We start from the raw sequence: 15,358 nt of genomic DNA on the forward strand, positions 1-15,358 counted from the left end.
TGTGTGCGGCAGTGACGGCCCCAACCACCCAGCCCTTCAGAACCCCCATCTCGTCTCCCATCTGAGGGCCGGGCAACTCCATCAGTCACGCGGTCAGCAAGCAACAGAGCAAGAACGGCAAAGTTACCCCGAGGAACCTCCGTGTCGGATTTGCCGTGCCCCGAGGAAGGGAAACGGGGATGTCTAGTGATCATTCTCCTCACCGCGACTTTTTCTAAGCATGGACTATGTGCTGGCACTGGGCTGGACGCCTGGAGCTCGTTACCGCTAATCCTCGCTAATCCTCAAGGCCTTGCCAAGCAGGCGTTGCAGATGCAGAAAGGGCCCCTGGGTGGCCAAGACACTGACCTGAGGCCACAGCCCCAAGGAACAGGAGAACGAGTCTGGAAGCCTAGAACCCCGGCCCTGGTTCTTCCCCTTTCCACGCAGTCCCTCGGGCCATGCCCGGACCTGGACACCAGGGGCACCACCCACCTTCCCTTCATCCATATTACCCTGGCAGTGAAATACGCCTTTGGGGTGCCTACCCACACCCCACCAGTGTGAGCCCAGTGTGAGCTTCATGAGGGGGCTCTGCCCCACAATCACTGCTCACCCCACGGGAAGCTGGCAGGGTGACACCACCACCCCCTTCACAGCTCGAGTATGGAGGCTCCAAGAAGCTCAAGGACCTGGAATGGACTGAGTGGGGAGGCAAACCCAAGTGAACCTGACTTCAAGCTGGCATCCTTCCAGAATGCCACAGCATCCCCAGGAGGCTTGAGAACAGTCACCAGGGGCAGGTGCACCGGGTGTCAGGTCCAGACTCTGGCTCCCAGCTCCTTTCTCCTCCCCACCCCTGCTCCCACCGCTAGGTGGCGCTGGGGAGCAGGCCTGTGCGTTAATCTTGGCCATCTTCCCGGGAGGGGGGGCTTGGAGCCTCACCACCCGCCCCCCTTGCCTGTACTGTGGGTGGGGGCCCACTTCCTGTCCTTACTCACAGAAAATGACGAGCCCCCTCTTTATCTGCGCCAGGTACCGGCTGATGAATCAATCCATGGGATGGGGACAGACTGAGCCTTGGAGCATCAACCCCCCAGTGAATGGAATGTGGGTCCAGGTTCCCTGCTGAATACCCCATTTCACGGCTGGAACCCCTTCGCTCCCCTGGCCACAGCTCTACTGTAGTCCTGCCCACCACCCCTTCCCTCTCTGCCTAACTCAGCTCTTACCTGCCCATTGTCTCTAGCATCGCCTACTCCAGGCAGCCCTCCGGCCCCCACCCCAGCCAGGTGGGAACCCTGCTATACTCTGCGGTCACTGCTGTTCTGGCATGTGCCCCTAGCAGGCACGGTGCAGGGGATGGGGGCCTTTGCGGGCCTCCTGTCTGCCCAGGTACCTGCACACGGTCTGCCCATGGCCCCCAAACAAGTAAAAGACTTTCTCCAGCATGCGCCAACATGTGGCAAGGAGCCGGGTCTGCTGATTTCAGCCACGACCTCGACACACAGCGCCCACCTGTCAGCCCCGCAGGCTTGGGAGGCGTGCAGACCCCCACAGGGCAGCCGCCTCCTCTGGATTTCATGGCTGGGTGTGAGAAGTCCATGCCCAGTGCCAGCCAGTCTTCCAGAGTCCTCAAACCCAGACACGGACAAAGGCCTGGGAGAACAGGAACTTAAAACACACAGTGGCATCCCAGCCTCAAACTGAGGACACGGAACTTTCTTAGCAGTCAGAGGAACGTCCTCACTGCCCTCTAGACCTCCGGGTAACCCACGAGGTCTCTGGAATGCCACACACTCAAACACCCAGCTCTGGAGGGGATCTTCCCTCGCGGGGGTGCCTGGAGGACATGAGCTGTTGGGTTTCCAGGCAGACAAACATACCCGCGCTGGGGGAACAGAGCGGGCCCATGGAGGTGGGGGGGGGGGGGCCAGAGGATGAACGCAGACACTGGGGCTCAAACTGAGGACACGGAACTTTCTTAGCAGTCAGAGGAACGTCCTCACTGCCCTCTAGACCTCCGGGTAACCCACGAGGTCTCTGGAATGCCACACACTCAAACACCCAGCTCTGGAGGGGATCTTCCCTCGCGGGGGTGCCTGGAGGACATGAGCTGTTGGGTTTCCAGGCAGACAAACATACCCGCGCTGGGGGAACAGAGCGGGCCCATGGAGGTGGGGGGGGGGGCAGAGGATGAACGCAGACACCGGGAAGAGCCCAAAGGGCTGCGGGGGAGACGGGTTATCTGAGCATCTCCTGTTCTGGCATTCGGCAAGCCGGAGGCCGGGCCAGAACCACAAGCCAGGGCAGCCACCCCTGAGGCTGAGCAAGTGGACACCAAGGCCGGCTGCACCAGCCAAGAAGGCCCTGACCCTCAAGGTCAAAAGGCCGAGTCACAGTCAGCCTAGCTGTGCGCTGGCTTTGAGCATTTCCAGGGATTGGAGGGAGGGGTCATGCATCTGTGCTCCCAAATCTGGCCCCACTGGAGAGCTCTTCCTGAGACTACTGACAGGGGCACCAAATGAAACTCGCTGAATAAAATCAGGGGCAGGGTGGCCGGTAGGGAGATCAGAGGGTTCTCACGACGCCCTGAGGAAGGCGGTTTCTGGACGCTCCAGCACACATCCCGGTGGCCTGGGAGGGAAGGAGCTTCCAATGACACGGGAACACATAGCTTCAAGTCTGGGACACAGACCTTTTGTGCTGGCCCCACACTGTCACCGGGCTGAAGGGAATCTGGCTTTTAAGAAGGGGGGTTGCTGACTGACGACGCCCCAGCAATCACGTCGGCTCACCCAGAACCAGCACTACCTTCATCTGGGTCAGAGCACATCCTGACACCTGCATTGTGCCGATGAGAAAGCTGAGGCCCAGCAAGCTGCCCTGCACCCTGGTCTTGCCCTCGGAAACCAGAGGCCTGGGATCTCCGCCTGGCTCCATGCACAGGCTACCCCGGGGGCGGGGGGCAGGCCCGGCCGTCTTGAAGTCACTACCTTGGTTCTCTGTGCTCTCCTGGTGTTTGGGGACTAAAGACTCAGGGGTCCTCCAGTTTCCCGGGTCATCCCCCACCCCCGGGGGGGAGGGCACAGTCGGTTAACTGGCCGTCCAGGCCGGGAGCCACACCCCGCAGGAAGGCCGACGCAGACAGACCGCGGGGGGGCCCCGAGGGACTTACGTGTCTGCGGAGCGCCGGTAGTTCTTGGGGCACTCGAAGGCCAGGCAGCGGAATCCCCCCTGGATGTTGAAGCAGGTCTCGTTGACGGAGCAGTTGTGGATGCCAGTCACACACTCATCGATGTCTGCGAGAGACCCCGAGGCAGCCCGGTGAAGGCGGAGGCCGCCCGTGCTGTGCCGGTGGCCATCCCCAGCCGGGGGACCGGGCCTCCCACCGCACAGCTCCTTTACTTACAGGATATCAGTATCTATAGAGTTTCTACTTGTTGTTCATCGTTCCTGGGATGACGGTGACAGTAACAGCTCTGGAAGTGCTTTGGGGAGTTCTGTCCCTTCTAACGCTTCCGCGCACAATACCGTTATTATCCTCATCTTAGGGAGGGGCTCCCAGAGGTTCCGTGACTCGCCTAAGGTCACACGTTTCGCAAGCGGCCGAGTCGAGCTTTAAACCCACACGGGCTGGTGCCAGGGTCGGTGCACCCTTATCTCACACCTTACCCCGTGTGGGGCTTGTGACATCCCGGCAGGGACATGGCAGAAGCTACTGGCCCCATATGGTGTAGGGGAGGACACCCAGGCTTACAGGAATTCCAGGTTGCGCCCAGGGCCCGGGGTTGGCGATGCTGGGGGCATGGTCCTGAGAGGACCCTGGACGCGGGGAACTGTCCCCCTGCCCACAGCTCTCTGGAGCAGCCCCATGGTGGGGTCCGGGGGACGCCACCAAGCCTGGGAGGCATCTGTGAAGAGGGGCCAGATGCCTGATCTTGGGGCAAAAACAACACTCTGAATCTCAAAGACCGAGGTTCAGGAATGTGTTTCTGCTGGTCCTGGCAGAGCACCCAGGCTGCGGTAGTCATCTCTTCCGCCAGAAAGGAGAAAACAAAGTGACTTCCATCCAGAGCTACAGGCAAGCTGAGTGGGTGCCTCCCAGGAAAGGCCACAGCTCCTGCCTGCCTTTGATCAAAGCCACCTTCTTCCCGACCAGAACTGACAAGTGCAGAACCCGGGGCCTCTTGGAGCCTCTGGGTCGACAGTCCTGTGGGGGGCACTCATGAGGAAGGGGCCGAGAGACCCGACCTCTGTGATCCAGCTTCTGGGGCCGTCCCTGGATCCATTGCAGGGTCCTTCATTCACAAATATCTACTCAGCAGCCCCTCTCAGTTGCCAAATGGCTCAGTTCCAGAGCTCACGATGACCCCTAGAGTGTTCTTAGACATGGGAGCTGAATACAGATGGGTGTCGCTGGCCCCCTCATTTAGCCCATGCTGGAGCCGACCCCCGGCCCCAGCAGGACCCTCGCATCCATAGTGCTCATAACTACAGGGACTATGCTCATCACTACGTAAGCTGTCACACACCAGAACACACCCATCCCCTCGACCGGGCAGTCATCATCAGCACCTGGGGACAGAGGCCTCCACCATCTGCTCACTGTTCTGCCCTTAACCCTTGGCAGGCTCGCATCAAGGGTTCGTCGAATGGGAGAATGCAAGATGGAACGAGCGGTCCTGTGCTGTGGAATGGGGCCGTCTGGGCACTGAGCTCCCATTTCCTCCCTGGCTAGCATCTTCCTAAAGGCTGTCATCCCCTGTTCTGGTCCCCTTGGGGCTGTCGAGGGCCCAGCAAGAGGGTCAGAACCCCCTGAAGACAGGGGTGCCGCGTGCGGGAGACCAGGGTGTGTGTGCAGAGGCCTCCCCTCGCCCTCCCGGATGCACCCCATCTATGGTGTGGCCCCTGGGTCAGGGGAGCGCATCCCCACAGCTGGGGGCTGCCTGGCCTCAGCTCCCCAGCACCGCAGAGCCCCGCGCACAGCCTAAGCGACCCCCGGGGGTTCCACAATGCTCACCTTGGCAGTTGCGGCCATTGGGGGCCAGCCTGTAGCCAGACGACGGGCAGCTGCACTGGAAGCTTCCAGGGATGTTGATGCAGCGATAGGAGCAGATGTGGCCGCCAGTGGGCAGGGCACACTCGTCAATGTCTGTGACGGCAAAGCCCCCTCCTCAGCACCCCGTGTGGACCCCGGCCGGGCTACATTCCCAACAGTGGGCCAGGATGGGGCAATCTGGACACAGGAAGCCTCCAGGTGCCGGGGCGGCCTCAGAAACTATTATGCCAGAAGGGGAAACTGAGGCCCAGAGAGGGGAAGGGCCTCGCCTAGGGTCACAGCGAGTTCGTGGTGTGGAGCATGCATACGTGGGGGAGGAGGCGGACTGGGGGCTCAGGGAGGGGACTAGCACATTATACAGGCCACCTGCAGGCCCCAGGTACATCCTGATGCTAATGAGAACAAATGTGCTAATAAAAAACACGCCTGCCGGGAAAGAAGTAGGAATCCTAACAGCAGCTGTTCTCGGAGCACCCGCGGTGCACCAGGCACCGTACCAAGCACGAGTCGACCACCGGTTTAATCGTCCGACAGCCTGGTGGGTCTGGGCTCAGCCCTCAGGCAGCAGGGGATGCACAGCCTCGGCCAAGGAGAGGCAGAGCTTCGAGTCAGGCCTGTGGGCAGCCCCTGGGCCCCCACCTCGCCCCTGGGTCGCCACCACCAAGCCCAGCCACGTGCGCGGTTCAAAGTCCCGGCACACGTGACCCTCGCGGTCACGTGTTTGCTACTTTCTAAACCTCACTCGCAATGACTTCTTTGTATCCAAATAAATCTCAGTTGGAGTGGAAAAAAAAAAAAACCCACACCGCCTGCCAGCCTGAAAGGGCGTTAAGCGGAAGGGGGGTGGAGGTGCTCTCCCCTCAGCCGAGCGGGGCGCCCCCACCTTCGCAGGTGACCCCATCCACGTCGCTGAGCTGGTAGCCTCGCCGGCAGTAACACTGGTAGGAGCCGTACACGTTGGCGCACTCCTGGCTGCAAGGGCTGCTGCTGCACTCGTTCACGTCTGAAAGAGACAGGGTCCCCGGAGGTCAATGCTCGGAGCCAGCCGCCTGCCCGGGCTCCCTGGCAGGGCTGTAGACAGAGCACCTCCCTCAAGTTAACACAGAGGAAGGGCCAGAGGTCCCACGGTGGTGGGGGCTGGGGACCCGCCGGGGGTCATCCCGAGGGACAGCGGCTGCCACTCCATCCCCCATGGCCGAGGGATCGGGAACCTCTCATCAGGACGACAGTAAAGCCTCCGGTCTCAGCCCCCCCCCCGCAGTGGGGTCCCCATCGGACTGCCGCCAGGTCAGTTCTAGTCCTCAAATGGAGATGTGATCACGGCCCTCCCTGTTTCACCTCCAAGATGATGCCCTCTGCAGACAGGGAGGCCCGGGTGAACAGCCGAGATGCCAATATTCCTAACACGCCAATGCTCGGCGCTCACCGGCCCACTCGGCAACCCTGGGATCCCGCTTCTCGGTTCCCTTCACTGAGAGCAGGGATCAGCACACATCCGGCCCACCTCTTGGTTTTGCAAAGAAAGTTTTATGCTCTCTCACTCATTTACCCCGATCTGTGGCTGCTTTTGCAACACAGCGGCAGAGGTGAGTAGCTACAACACAGATTATAACTGGCAGAGCCTAAAATATTTACTACGTGGCTTTTAGGGAAAAAAAAAAAAAAAAACAACTTTGCCAACCTCTGGCCTAGAAGCCTCCTCTCACATTTATTTACTGCTAACTCCTAGCAGGGCAGGACGGGCGAGCAGCTGAGAATATCCATTCGCCTCTCACCCCGTGTTTCGTCCTGCAGTAGCCCCGTGCCCAGCCTGGCCGCCACCTGCTCACCTGGTCATCTGCTCACCTCCGCTCTCGTCACATCCTGGAGACACTCCTTGAAGGCAGGAACCATGTTCCCACCACACACCTTGTCAGGGGGCTTTCATAAAAGCTTAGTGGAACGACATGGCAAAGCTGGCCAGGCCCTGGTTTTCTGTCCCCAGGGTTGCTGCTAATGTAGACGTGAATATCTCCTTTCTGGTCACTTAGCAGTGATGAGGAACAGCATAAGCCATGAATGATAACAGCAAGAACACCGGCGGTGTCCATAGATGGCACTTCAGTGCACGCAGGACACCGGGATGAGCTCTTCACGTGCTTCATCCTCATGGCTCCTGATAAGGTGGGTCCTGCTACCCCACACTTTTGCAGGTGAGGACACTGGGGCCCAGAAATGCTGATTTACTTCTTCAAGACCATAACAGGATTTGAACCCAAGCTCAGGGGACAACCCCCCCCCCCCCCCGCCCCGCCATGTGTGAATGCTTTCCTTGCCAATATACATGCATTGGGTCTGGTTCTTGGGGGCAGATCCTAACCCTTGGGAGGACCCTAGGACCCAGGATTCTGTCCCACTGCCCAGCCTCCAGTTTGAGAACTGTGCATACTGGGTGCATCTGGGCATATCTGACTTCTGTGATCGTTCGGCTGAGGGTCCAGAGGCTGTGCTGGGCAATGGGAGGGCATCACTGAGGGCTGTCAAAGCTCTTTCCTTTGCTGACCTTAGAACCTAATCCCCACAGAAGACGTGATACCTGTTGAGCACCTACTGTGTGCCAAGCCCTGTGCTGAATGCACTTCACGCCATCGTGGTCCATCCCCAGAAGAGGTTGGTGCTATGCGCTAACCGAAAGACACAGCACGAACAAGTCCGCCCAACCCCCACCTGGTGGACGGAGAGACCTGACCACACTTTAGCATGGCTCCTATTGGCCCAACACGGGGTACTTAGGATGATGGCCTCAGACCCTTAAAATGCCTGCCTGAGAAAGCTCAGTGCTGCCCGAAGAAGATACTCAGTATTCCAGCCAACACCTGATGACATGCCCTGGCCTCCTTCTTCTTAGAAGTATTTACTTTAGAAAACTTATAAATGTAAACCCTCTCTCTTGTCCCTTTGAGATGTATCCTCTGCTACCCAAGAGTCTTTCTCCAGGATGCAGGAACCACACCTTTGAGATGTGGTCATCAAAAGGGGAGGCACCCCTCTCCCAGTCTCTGCGGGAGGGGAGGAACCAATTAGCAGGTGCAGCGGCCTCGGTCCATCCCACCACAAATCCTGTGGTGCCTCTCCTTAGCACGCCCCCGCATCTCAAAAGCCTCTCGCCTTTTGTTTCTGCAGAGCTGAGATGGATTTACACTGACATCTGTCTCTCTCCGCTACTGCAAAAGTCTGAGTAAAACCTGTCTTTCCAATTTACTTGAAAATCTGACCTATCAGGTGCCTGGGTGGCTCAGTTGGTTAAGCGACTGCCTTCGGCTCAGGTCATGATCCTGGAGTCCCAGGATCAAGTCCTGCATCGGGCTCCCCGCTCGGCAGGGAGTCTGCTTCTCCCTCTGACCTTCCTCCCTCTCATGTTCTCTTTCTACCATTCTCTCTCTCTCAATAAATAAATAAAAATCTTAAAAAAAAAAAAAAAGAAAGAAAGAAAATCTGACCTATCAACCTCATTTCTCCTGTTAGGACACGGAGGCAGGTGACGTCAGCCACTCCCCACGGTCACGTGAACACAGGGTGGGTCGGACGCCTCCAAATCCCACACTCTTAGCCATGTCCTACACAGCTTCTTTAGCTCATTAATCCCCACGTGCGTGGCCCTGGACAGATGCCACCAGGTGCTCCAGGGCCCGGGAGGGACTGGGTGAGCGGTCATCTCTGACAAGCCACCTTTTACAGGCGATTCCCCAACCAGTGCGTCACCTAATACGTGCTGGGGAAACAAACTCGAGTCTGTCCCCAGGGGCCTGCAGGTGGAGCAGTGGCTCTCCCCAGGAGGAGGGGGTCCCGGAGCGCCCCGTCCTGCCCGCACCGCCTCACCTTCGCACGACCGGCCGTCGGCAGACAGCCGGAAGCCCACAGTGCAGCTGCAGAAGTAGGAGCCGGGCGTGTTCTCGCACTTGTGGCCGCATAGACGCCCGGGGTAGCGGCGACACTCGTTGATGTCTGCAACAGAGCGGACGGGGCCGGCTCAGGGCAGCGTCCGTCCCCCAGCAGGCAACGCCTCACACTGCCTCTGCTCGCCACCTCTGTCCCCCACCGCCTGCAGCCCCATCTCTCGGATGAGAGAGGCAAAGCGACTTGTCCCAAAGCCACAGCAAGTCAGCAGGGGTGCTGGGACCACACCCGGCCTCTGCCTGTCCGCTGGGCAAGTCTCAGGCTCCTTCCCTGACAGCCGCCCTCCTGGGGACGTGCCCACCCGCCAGTTCTCCACCCTGGAGTCCTGAAGGAGGGTCCGCTGGGGTCTGACACGGGGCTCTGGGGCTGAACGGGGCAGCTGTCAGCCTCCCCCTGAGCAGCCTGGTTTGGGGGTGGCAGGGGGCGGTCAGTGGGGGGGGGTCTATTCCCGTTCCTGGCAGAGAGGTGGCCATGCCACCACAGGTTCTTCTGCCGTGATCCGCGCACGCAGCCCTGAAGCCCTGCGGGTGAGCATGGACTTTGGGAAATCACTCGTGCTTCTGGACATTTGTGGAGCGGGCCGCAGTCTCCCAAACCCTTGCCGGCCTTGGGTCAAGCAGAGCAACTGCTGTACAGGCAGGGGGCCTGGCTCACACCCGGGAGCGCAGTGGCAGGTGGAACCAGAATGGGGGGTCACCCGACTCAGGTTCTGCTCTCTGGGGCTGCTGTACTGGGACTTTCTCAGGGGACCACCGAGGCCTGTGGGGACACCCACGTACCCACACACGTCCTGCTGATGCCGTCAAAATAGTATCCAGCCTTGCACTCACAACGGAAACTTCCAGGGGAGTTCACACACAGGTGCCCCGGCCCACAGGGCTCAGAGGGTGCTGCACACTCGTCCACATCTTGTAAAAGAGAATGATGCATTGAAAAACGTTTAGTGTGAGTGTTTTTTTCCCCTAAGATATCAAGAGAGGAAGACAAGAAAGCAGCAAACTAAAACGTATGTTAACAAAGCAACATTATTTGTCCTTCAACACGATGTCACAGAGTGCCTGCTACGTGCTGCGCCCCATGCTGGGGAGACAGGGGACCCAGGTACAGCCCCTGCCCTCAGGGGCCTCCTGCTCCGGCTGGCCAGCAACGGCCCTAGGGAAGGCAGGAAGTGCCCAGTGACCCAGAGGAGATGCTAGGGAAGTGCTCTGGGAGTCGCAGGGAGAAAGACTCCTTCCTGCTAACAAGGACCTGGATCCAAAGGAATGTAGCAGCAGGTGGGCAGAGGGAATGATGTAAAAGCAGAAAACCACACAGAGAGGAAAGGGTAGGGCTTGTTTAGGGAGCAGCAAGACCTATTTCATCTGAATTATAAGGTTTTCAAAGTTGGGTCAACCTCAGGAGGACTGAATTGTAAGCAGGGTCGCTGCCTGAACTCTGTGTCCCACCAGTGGGGATTGTGAGCAGGGAGGCACCAAGGGAGCTTTCAGCTCAGGACACCCCAGACCGACTGAAAGGGACAAAGCTGGGCGCAGTGGTAGGCTGGCATCCTACTGCAATGGTCCAAGCAATCGAAGGCAAAGGTCTATGCTTGGAGATGAGCAATGAGATGGATGGACAGGTGGAAATGGCTTCACTTTGGGGATCTCCTCTCCCCTTTCAGAGAAGGGAGGGGTGTGCTGGGAGCAGACAGAAAAGTTGGTTTTATTTTTTAATACCAACCAACACAGCGGGTTCCCTCCTCGTTGAGATGGTAGCCACGGCCACAGTTGGGCACGTTCTTCTGGCATGTGTAGGAGCCCTCCGTGTTGATGCATGTCTGCCCAACAGGGCACGGGGCACTGATACTTAAACACTCATTGATATCTGCAGCAGGGAAGACAGAGACAATGTGGTTAAACACAAGAGGGCCTGCAAAAACCCAACAACCCGGTCTCCAGAAAACCCCTACTTCCCCCCCTCACTACAAAACACCACATGGTGCCCCCTCACCCTGGACCACACAGCGGCCTCCCAAGCGGCTCCCAGATCTTGCCAGCACATGCCACCTTAAACACCACCTGCCTGGCCCATCTCCCTGCCCCTGAACCTTCAACACGTCCGTCTTTCCCTGCACGGCATCTGAGGCTGCCTGCCTGGCTCTCAGGCCTGCCCACGGTCACGTGGCCGTGTCCCTTCTGATTTTCACATGCCTAGTGAGTGCGAACCAGTAAATGCACAAGGATAAACTTTTGCTCCTCTAGCTACAATCCGGTGCAAAATCACAGAGGCTGGGGCACGGGGGTGGCTCAGTTGGTTAAGTGTCGGACTCTTGATTTCTGCTTAGGTCATAATCTCAGGATCATGAGATCGAGCCCCGTGCCAGGCTCCACGCTGAGCGTGGAGTCTGCTTAAGATTCTCTCTCTCTCTCTCCCCCTCTGCCCTGCACCCCGCTCGCATTCTCTCTCTCAAACAACAACAACAACAACAACAAACCGCACAGGCTGAACTTCTTACTAGGGGAGACTTCTAAAGGGACCGAGGTTTTTAAGAATTCCCCTTTTCAGATACTTACAAAGCATCTAGGGGACAAAGAGAAGGGAGTGATGGTAGAAGACCCCTGAGCTGAAGTCAAAAAGAGGGACTGGCTGAACTTCTCCCCTCCCGGCCACACCCCACCCTCCTCGGACAGTCAGTGACCAGCCGCATCTTCCCCCTTGAGTTGGCCTTAAGCATGGGGGCAGTACTTAACAGTTGACAAAAGCGTTTAGGTCCATACTGCCCTCACCCGCCACAGCTATCCTGCAAGTTAGGCAGGGCCGGGATTATTCTCTGCATTTTATAAACAACGGAACTCCCCAAGCACACAGATGGGCCTAGGGCCCACTCAGCTCTAGAACCAGGGAGTCCTGCCTCCCAGCCCTCAAATCAGGGGTGGGCAAACCATAGCCTACCAGCCTACCAACCAAATCTAGCCCACTGCCTATTTTTGTCATAAAGCTTTATCGGAACACAGCCATGCCCATTCTTTACTTATTGTCTACAGCAACAGAGACCCTAGAGCTCATGAAGCCGGTACTTACTATTTAGCCCTTTACAGAAAAAAATTCTGCATCAAGAATAAATGCAGTGTTTAGCAACAATATGGCCTCCCTCCAAGCCTTGTGCTCGCCAATCAGATCTACAGTTCCCAAACTCTGTCCCCGGACCTGTGAGCGTCCCAAGACAGAGGGGGCCAGCGTGTGGGAAGCCCGCTCTGGTCCTCTCTGTTGTCCTCACTAAAGCAGAAGGGAAGACGATGCACGCCAATTGGGAATCAGAAGAAACGGGGAAAAAAAAAACAACAAAAAGATGGGATCGTCTCAAGGCCCTCAGCAACCAAACCTCAAGGTTCTAGAACATTCTATGTCTTATAATAAGGAAAAAGGCCTCTGCTTTCTTAGAGCATGGCCATTCTTGTGCACCCCCCTCTCCCCCCTCGCCCCGGGGTAGAGCTCTACAGCTGCTGGGCTGTCTGCCGGTGGTGGCCAGAGGGGAACAGGCAGGCTTGTGGGGCACCAGGAATGCTTCCAGGAATCCCGGGAAGATGGATTTGGCTGCCCATGAGGTCAGAGCTTCCCACCACCTCACGCTGTTCTGGAGGGGGTGAGGGTGCCGTTGGCAGAGGTGTGCAAGCCGAAGACCAGGATGCACACAGGGGAGGGGAAGCGCCCTCTCCCAGATGGCCTCGAAACTAGCATTGGATCCTGATACACTTTCTCCTTGTAGAGAAGTATTTGGGATGACGAGGTCATTTTTAAAAAAATGACATAAAGGTACTGACGTAAAATGATGTCAAAATACATTGTGAAGGGGTTGGGGGCGGGGCGGGGCGGGGAAGCACTTTGCAGCTCCCTCTGGCCCCATTTGCATCAGAAACAAAGAGTCTCCAGACCGCAGGAGCCCAGAAGGGCAGGCACTCAGACACTGCTGAGCAAGAGAGGAGCGTTTCCTTTCTGCACTTTGGGATTTGCTTGCATTTTTGTAAATATATATAGATATATAACTTCTGAAATTAAAAAAAAAAAATTTTAAAGAAAGAACCCTGAGTCTGGTTGCGAGGAGTGTGGGCACATGAAAAGGGGGCCGCCCCAGGGCTGAGATGAGGGGCACCTCATGGTTGGTTTGCAAACCCTCCAAATAACCAGGGGCTGGTGGGTGGGGCTCCTTTGGGGCTTAGCTCCACTCACCCAGGCTCTCCCTGCATCTAGGGTAAGACACTGAGGGGGACTGTCCCCTCCCGCTACTCTCACACCTTGTCCTTGCACGGTCTGCACCCCGTAGTGGGGGAGGAGGGGGCCACGCTGAGACTTGCCAATGTTCCTTCTTTGTGGAAATCGGGGCTGGTTTTGCCATGAGTCAGGGTTTCCATCCCGAACAGATGCCAGTCTCCTTGGCAGAGCCCCCTCCAAGCACAGGGCAAGTCCAGGCAGGCCCCCCCTCCCTGCTGGCCCTGGGAGGGCCGTCAGCACCATGGTCCCCTGCACTGGGTGGAAGATGGTGAGGGGCCAAGCCTAGCCAAGCTGAGCCCCTCCCCTGCCCCCCAGCTCCGAAGCCTCCCCACACTCCCCGCACGGGATGACAGGGGAGCTTTAAAGAAGAAGGCTGGGGCAGGGCTCCAAGGAGGCCCCCGTCCAAAGTGAGGGTCACTGTTCTATTTGTCTTTAAATATTCCAGGGTGGTTAAAAAAAAAAAAAAAAAAAAGCGAGGAGAGCTTTCAGTCCAAACTACCATTTCAGACCAAAGATCAATACAGATTTCTCTGAGAGTGGGTGAGCCAGACCGAAGACAGACACCCGCCATCCCTCACTCTCGGAGGTGTCAAACTTTCAAAGAGGGTAATGGGGCAGCCCCCAGGGAGGGTGGGCTCTAACGGGTGGCATCTGCACTCTCACTGGGAGAGAAGTCTCCTATCCTCAAAGGCAGGACCCAGAAGCTTCTGCTGAGCAGAGGCCAAGGCCAGGCCAGCGGATCTGGACGCAAAGGCCAACAGCACACAGTGACCGAGCCAGGTGGTTAGCCGGGGTGAGCCCAGGAGAAAGGAGAGTCACCCCCCCACCCCCCCACCCCCCGTAAAGAGCAGGTAATAGGTCTGCTCGGCTCCCTGCCCCTCCCGCACGCTGCTTCCCCGACCTGAGCCTCTCGCCAGGCCTCCTGCATTTACTAGTTTACTACATTCCCACGGGATTCTCTTTTTTTGATAGCAACAGAGTAGTTTTGTGGGGCTTTGTGGTGAGATATACGTGACAGAGAATGTGCCGTTTTCCCTATTTTTAAGTCTACAGACAGGTGGCATCAACTACGTTCGTGCTGTCATGAAACCATCACCACCAACCAACCACGCAAATTTTTAATTTTCCCCGACTGAAACTCCCTGCCCAGTAAACACTAGCTCCCCACTCCCCTGCCCCAGGCCCTTTGCACCTCCTGTGCTCCTCTCCTCTCTCCATGAAACTGACTACTAACACAGAGTATCTCTTAAAACAAATCTTTAATACACCAGACACTTCACAATCCTCTTCTTCGATCCTTGCCTCAAGCCTCTAAGGCAGATATTATGATTCTTCCCATTTTATAGAGGAAGAAATCGAGGGTCAGAGGAAGGAAGTCAATTACCTTAAGTCATTGAGTTCTAAACCAGGTGTCTCTGACTCCAAAAATGAAGCCAAACTGGGGGTTTCGTCTAGACCCGGGGGTTGCTTAAACTCTAGCCCTAGGGCTAACCCCAGCCTGTACCTGTTTTTGTAAATAAAGTTTTATGGGGACACAACACCGCCCGCCCGTTCGTTCACTCGCGTTATCTGTGGCTGACTTCCAGCCTCAATGGCAGAGCTAAGTAGCCACAACAGAGACCAGACGGCCCACGAGGCCTCAGTGTTTGCTCCCCGTCCCTTTATAGGATGTGCCTGCCGACCTCTGCTCGGCGGCCCCTCACGTCCCAGAGACGTGGCCCAGCACCGGGGCGTCGGCCCCACCTGGGGGACCCTACCAGCCCTGGTGACAGAGTCTTACCAATGCAGTTGCCTAGAGCATCTTGTATAAAGCCACTCTTGCACTGTAGCTTGGGTCTGCAGCGGAAGGATCCCAGAGTATTCTGACAGATAAAATCGGGGAGGCAGTTATGAATACCACTCTCACACTCGTCAATATCTGGTACGTCATAAAAAAAGGAAATTGTTAGCAAGAGTCCTGCCAGAAGCATCATACAACATTTAAAAATCACAAGAAATTTTTTTTTAATGCTCATTACTCAGACTACAACCCAAAACATTCCAATAGAGAGGTCACATAAAAAGGAGCCTCAGCTAGCCAAATAGTGCTCGCATTGCTAAAGACTGAAAACTCTTTTTTTCCCCCCAAGGCTC

General features: G+C 57.1%; 1 protein-coding gene across 3 annotated transcripts in view; it reads right to left on the reverse strand.

The window, feature by feature from the left end:
* The window catches only part of FBLN1 (fibulin 1), an 81,873-nt gene that overhangs the window by 35,183 nt on the left and 31,332 nt on the right, over positions 1 to 15,358 (reverse strand). For all 3 annotated transcript variants that reach the window (XM_027594102.2, XM_027594103.2, XM_027594105.2), the window contains 7 exons: positions 15,006 to 15,143; positions 10,697 to 10,840; positions 9,757 to 9,885; positions 8,900 to 9,025; positions 5,925 to 6,044; positions 5,003 to 5,134; positions 3,158 to 3,281 (listed from right to left, as the gene is read on the reverse strand). In XM_027594102.2, the coding sequence (XP_027449903.1) occupies positions 3,158 to 3,281; positions 5,003 to 5,134; positions 5,925 to 6,044; positions 8,900 to 9,025; positions 9,757 to 9,885; positions 10,697 to 10,840; positions 15,006 to 15,143 (913 nt within the window). The remainder of the gene's footprint in view (positions 1 to 3,157; positions 3,282 to 5,002; positions 5,135 to 5,924; positions 6,045 to 8,899; positions 9,026 to 9,756; positions 9,886 to 10,696; positions 10,841 to 15,005; positions 15,144 to 15,358) is intronic.

Source organism: Zalophus californianus, chromosome 9, assembly GCF_009762305.2.
Source record: "Zalophus californianus isolate mZalCal1 chromosome 9, mZalCal1.pri.v2, whole genome shotgun sequence".
NCBI classification, from domain to species: domain Eukaryota; kingdom Metazoa; phylum Chordata; class Mammalia; order Carnivora; family Otariidae; genus Zalophus; species Zalophus californianus.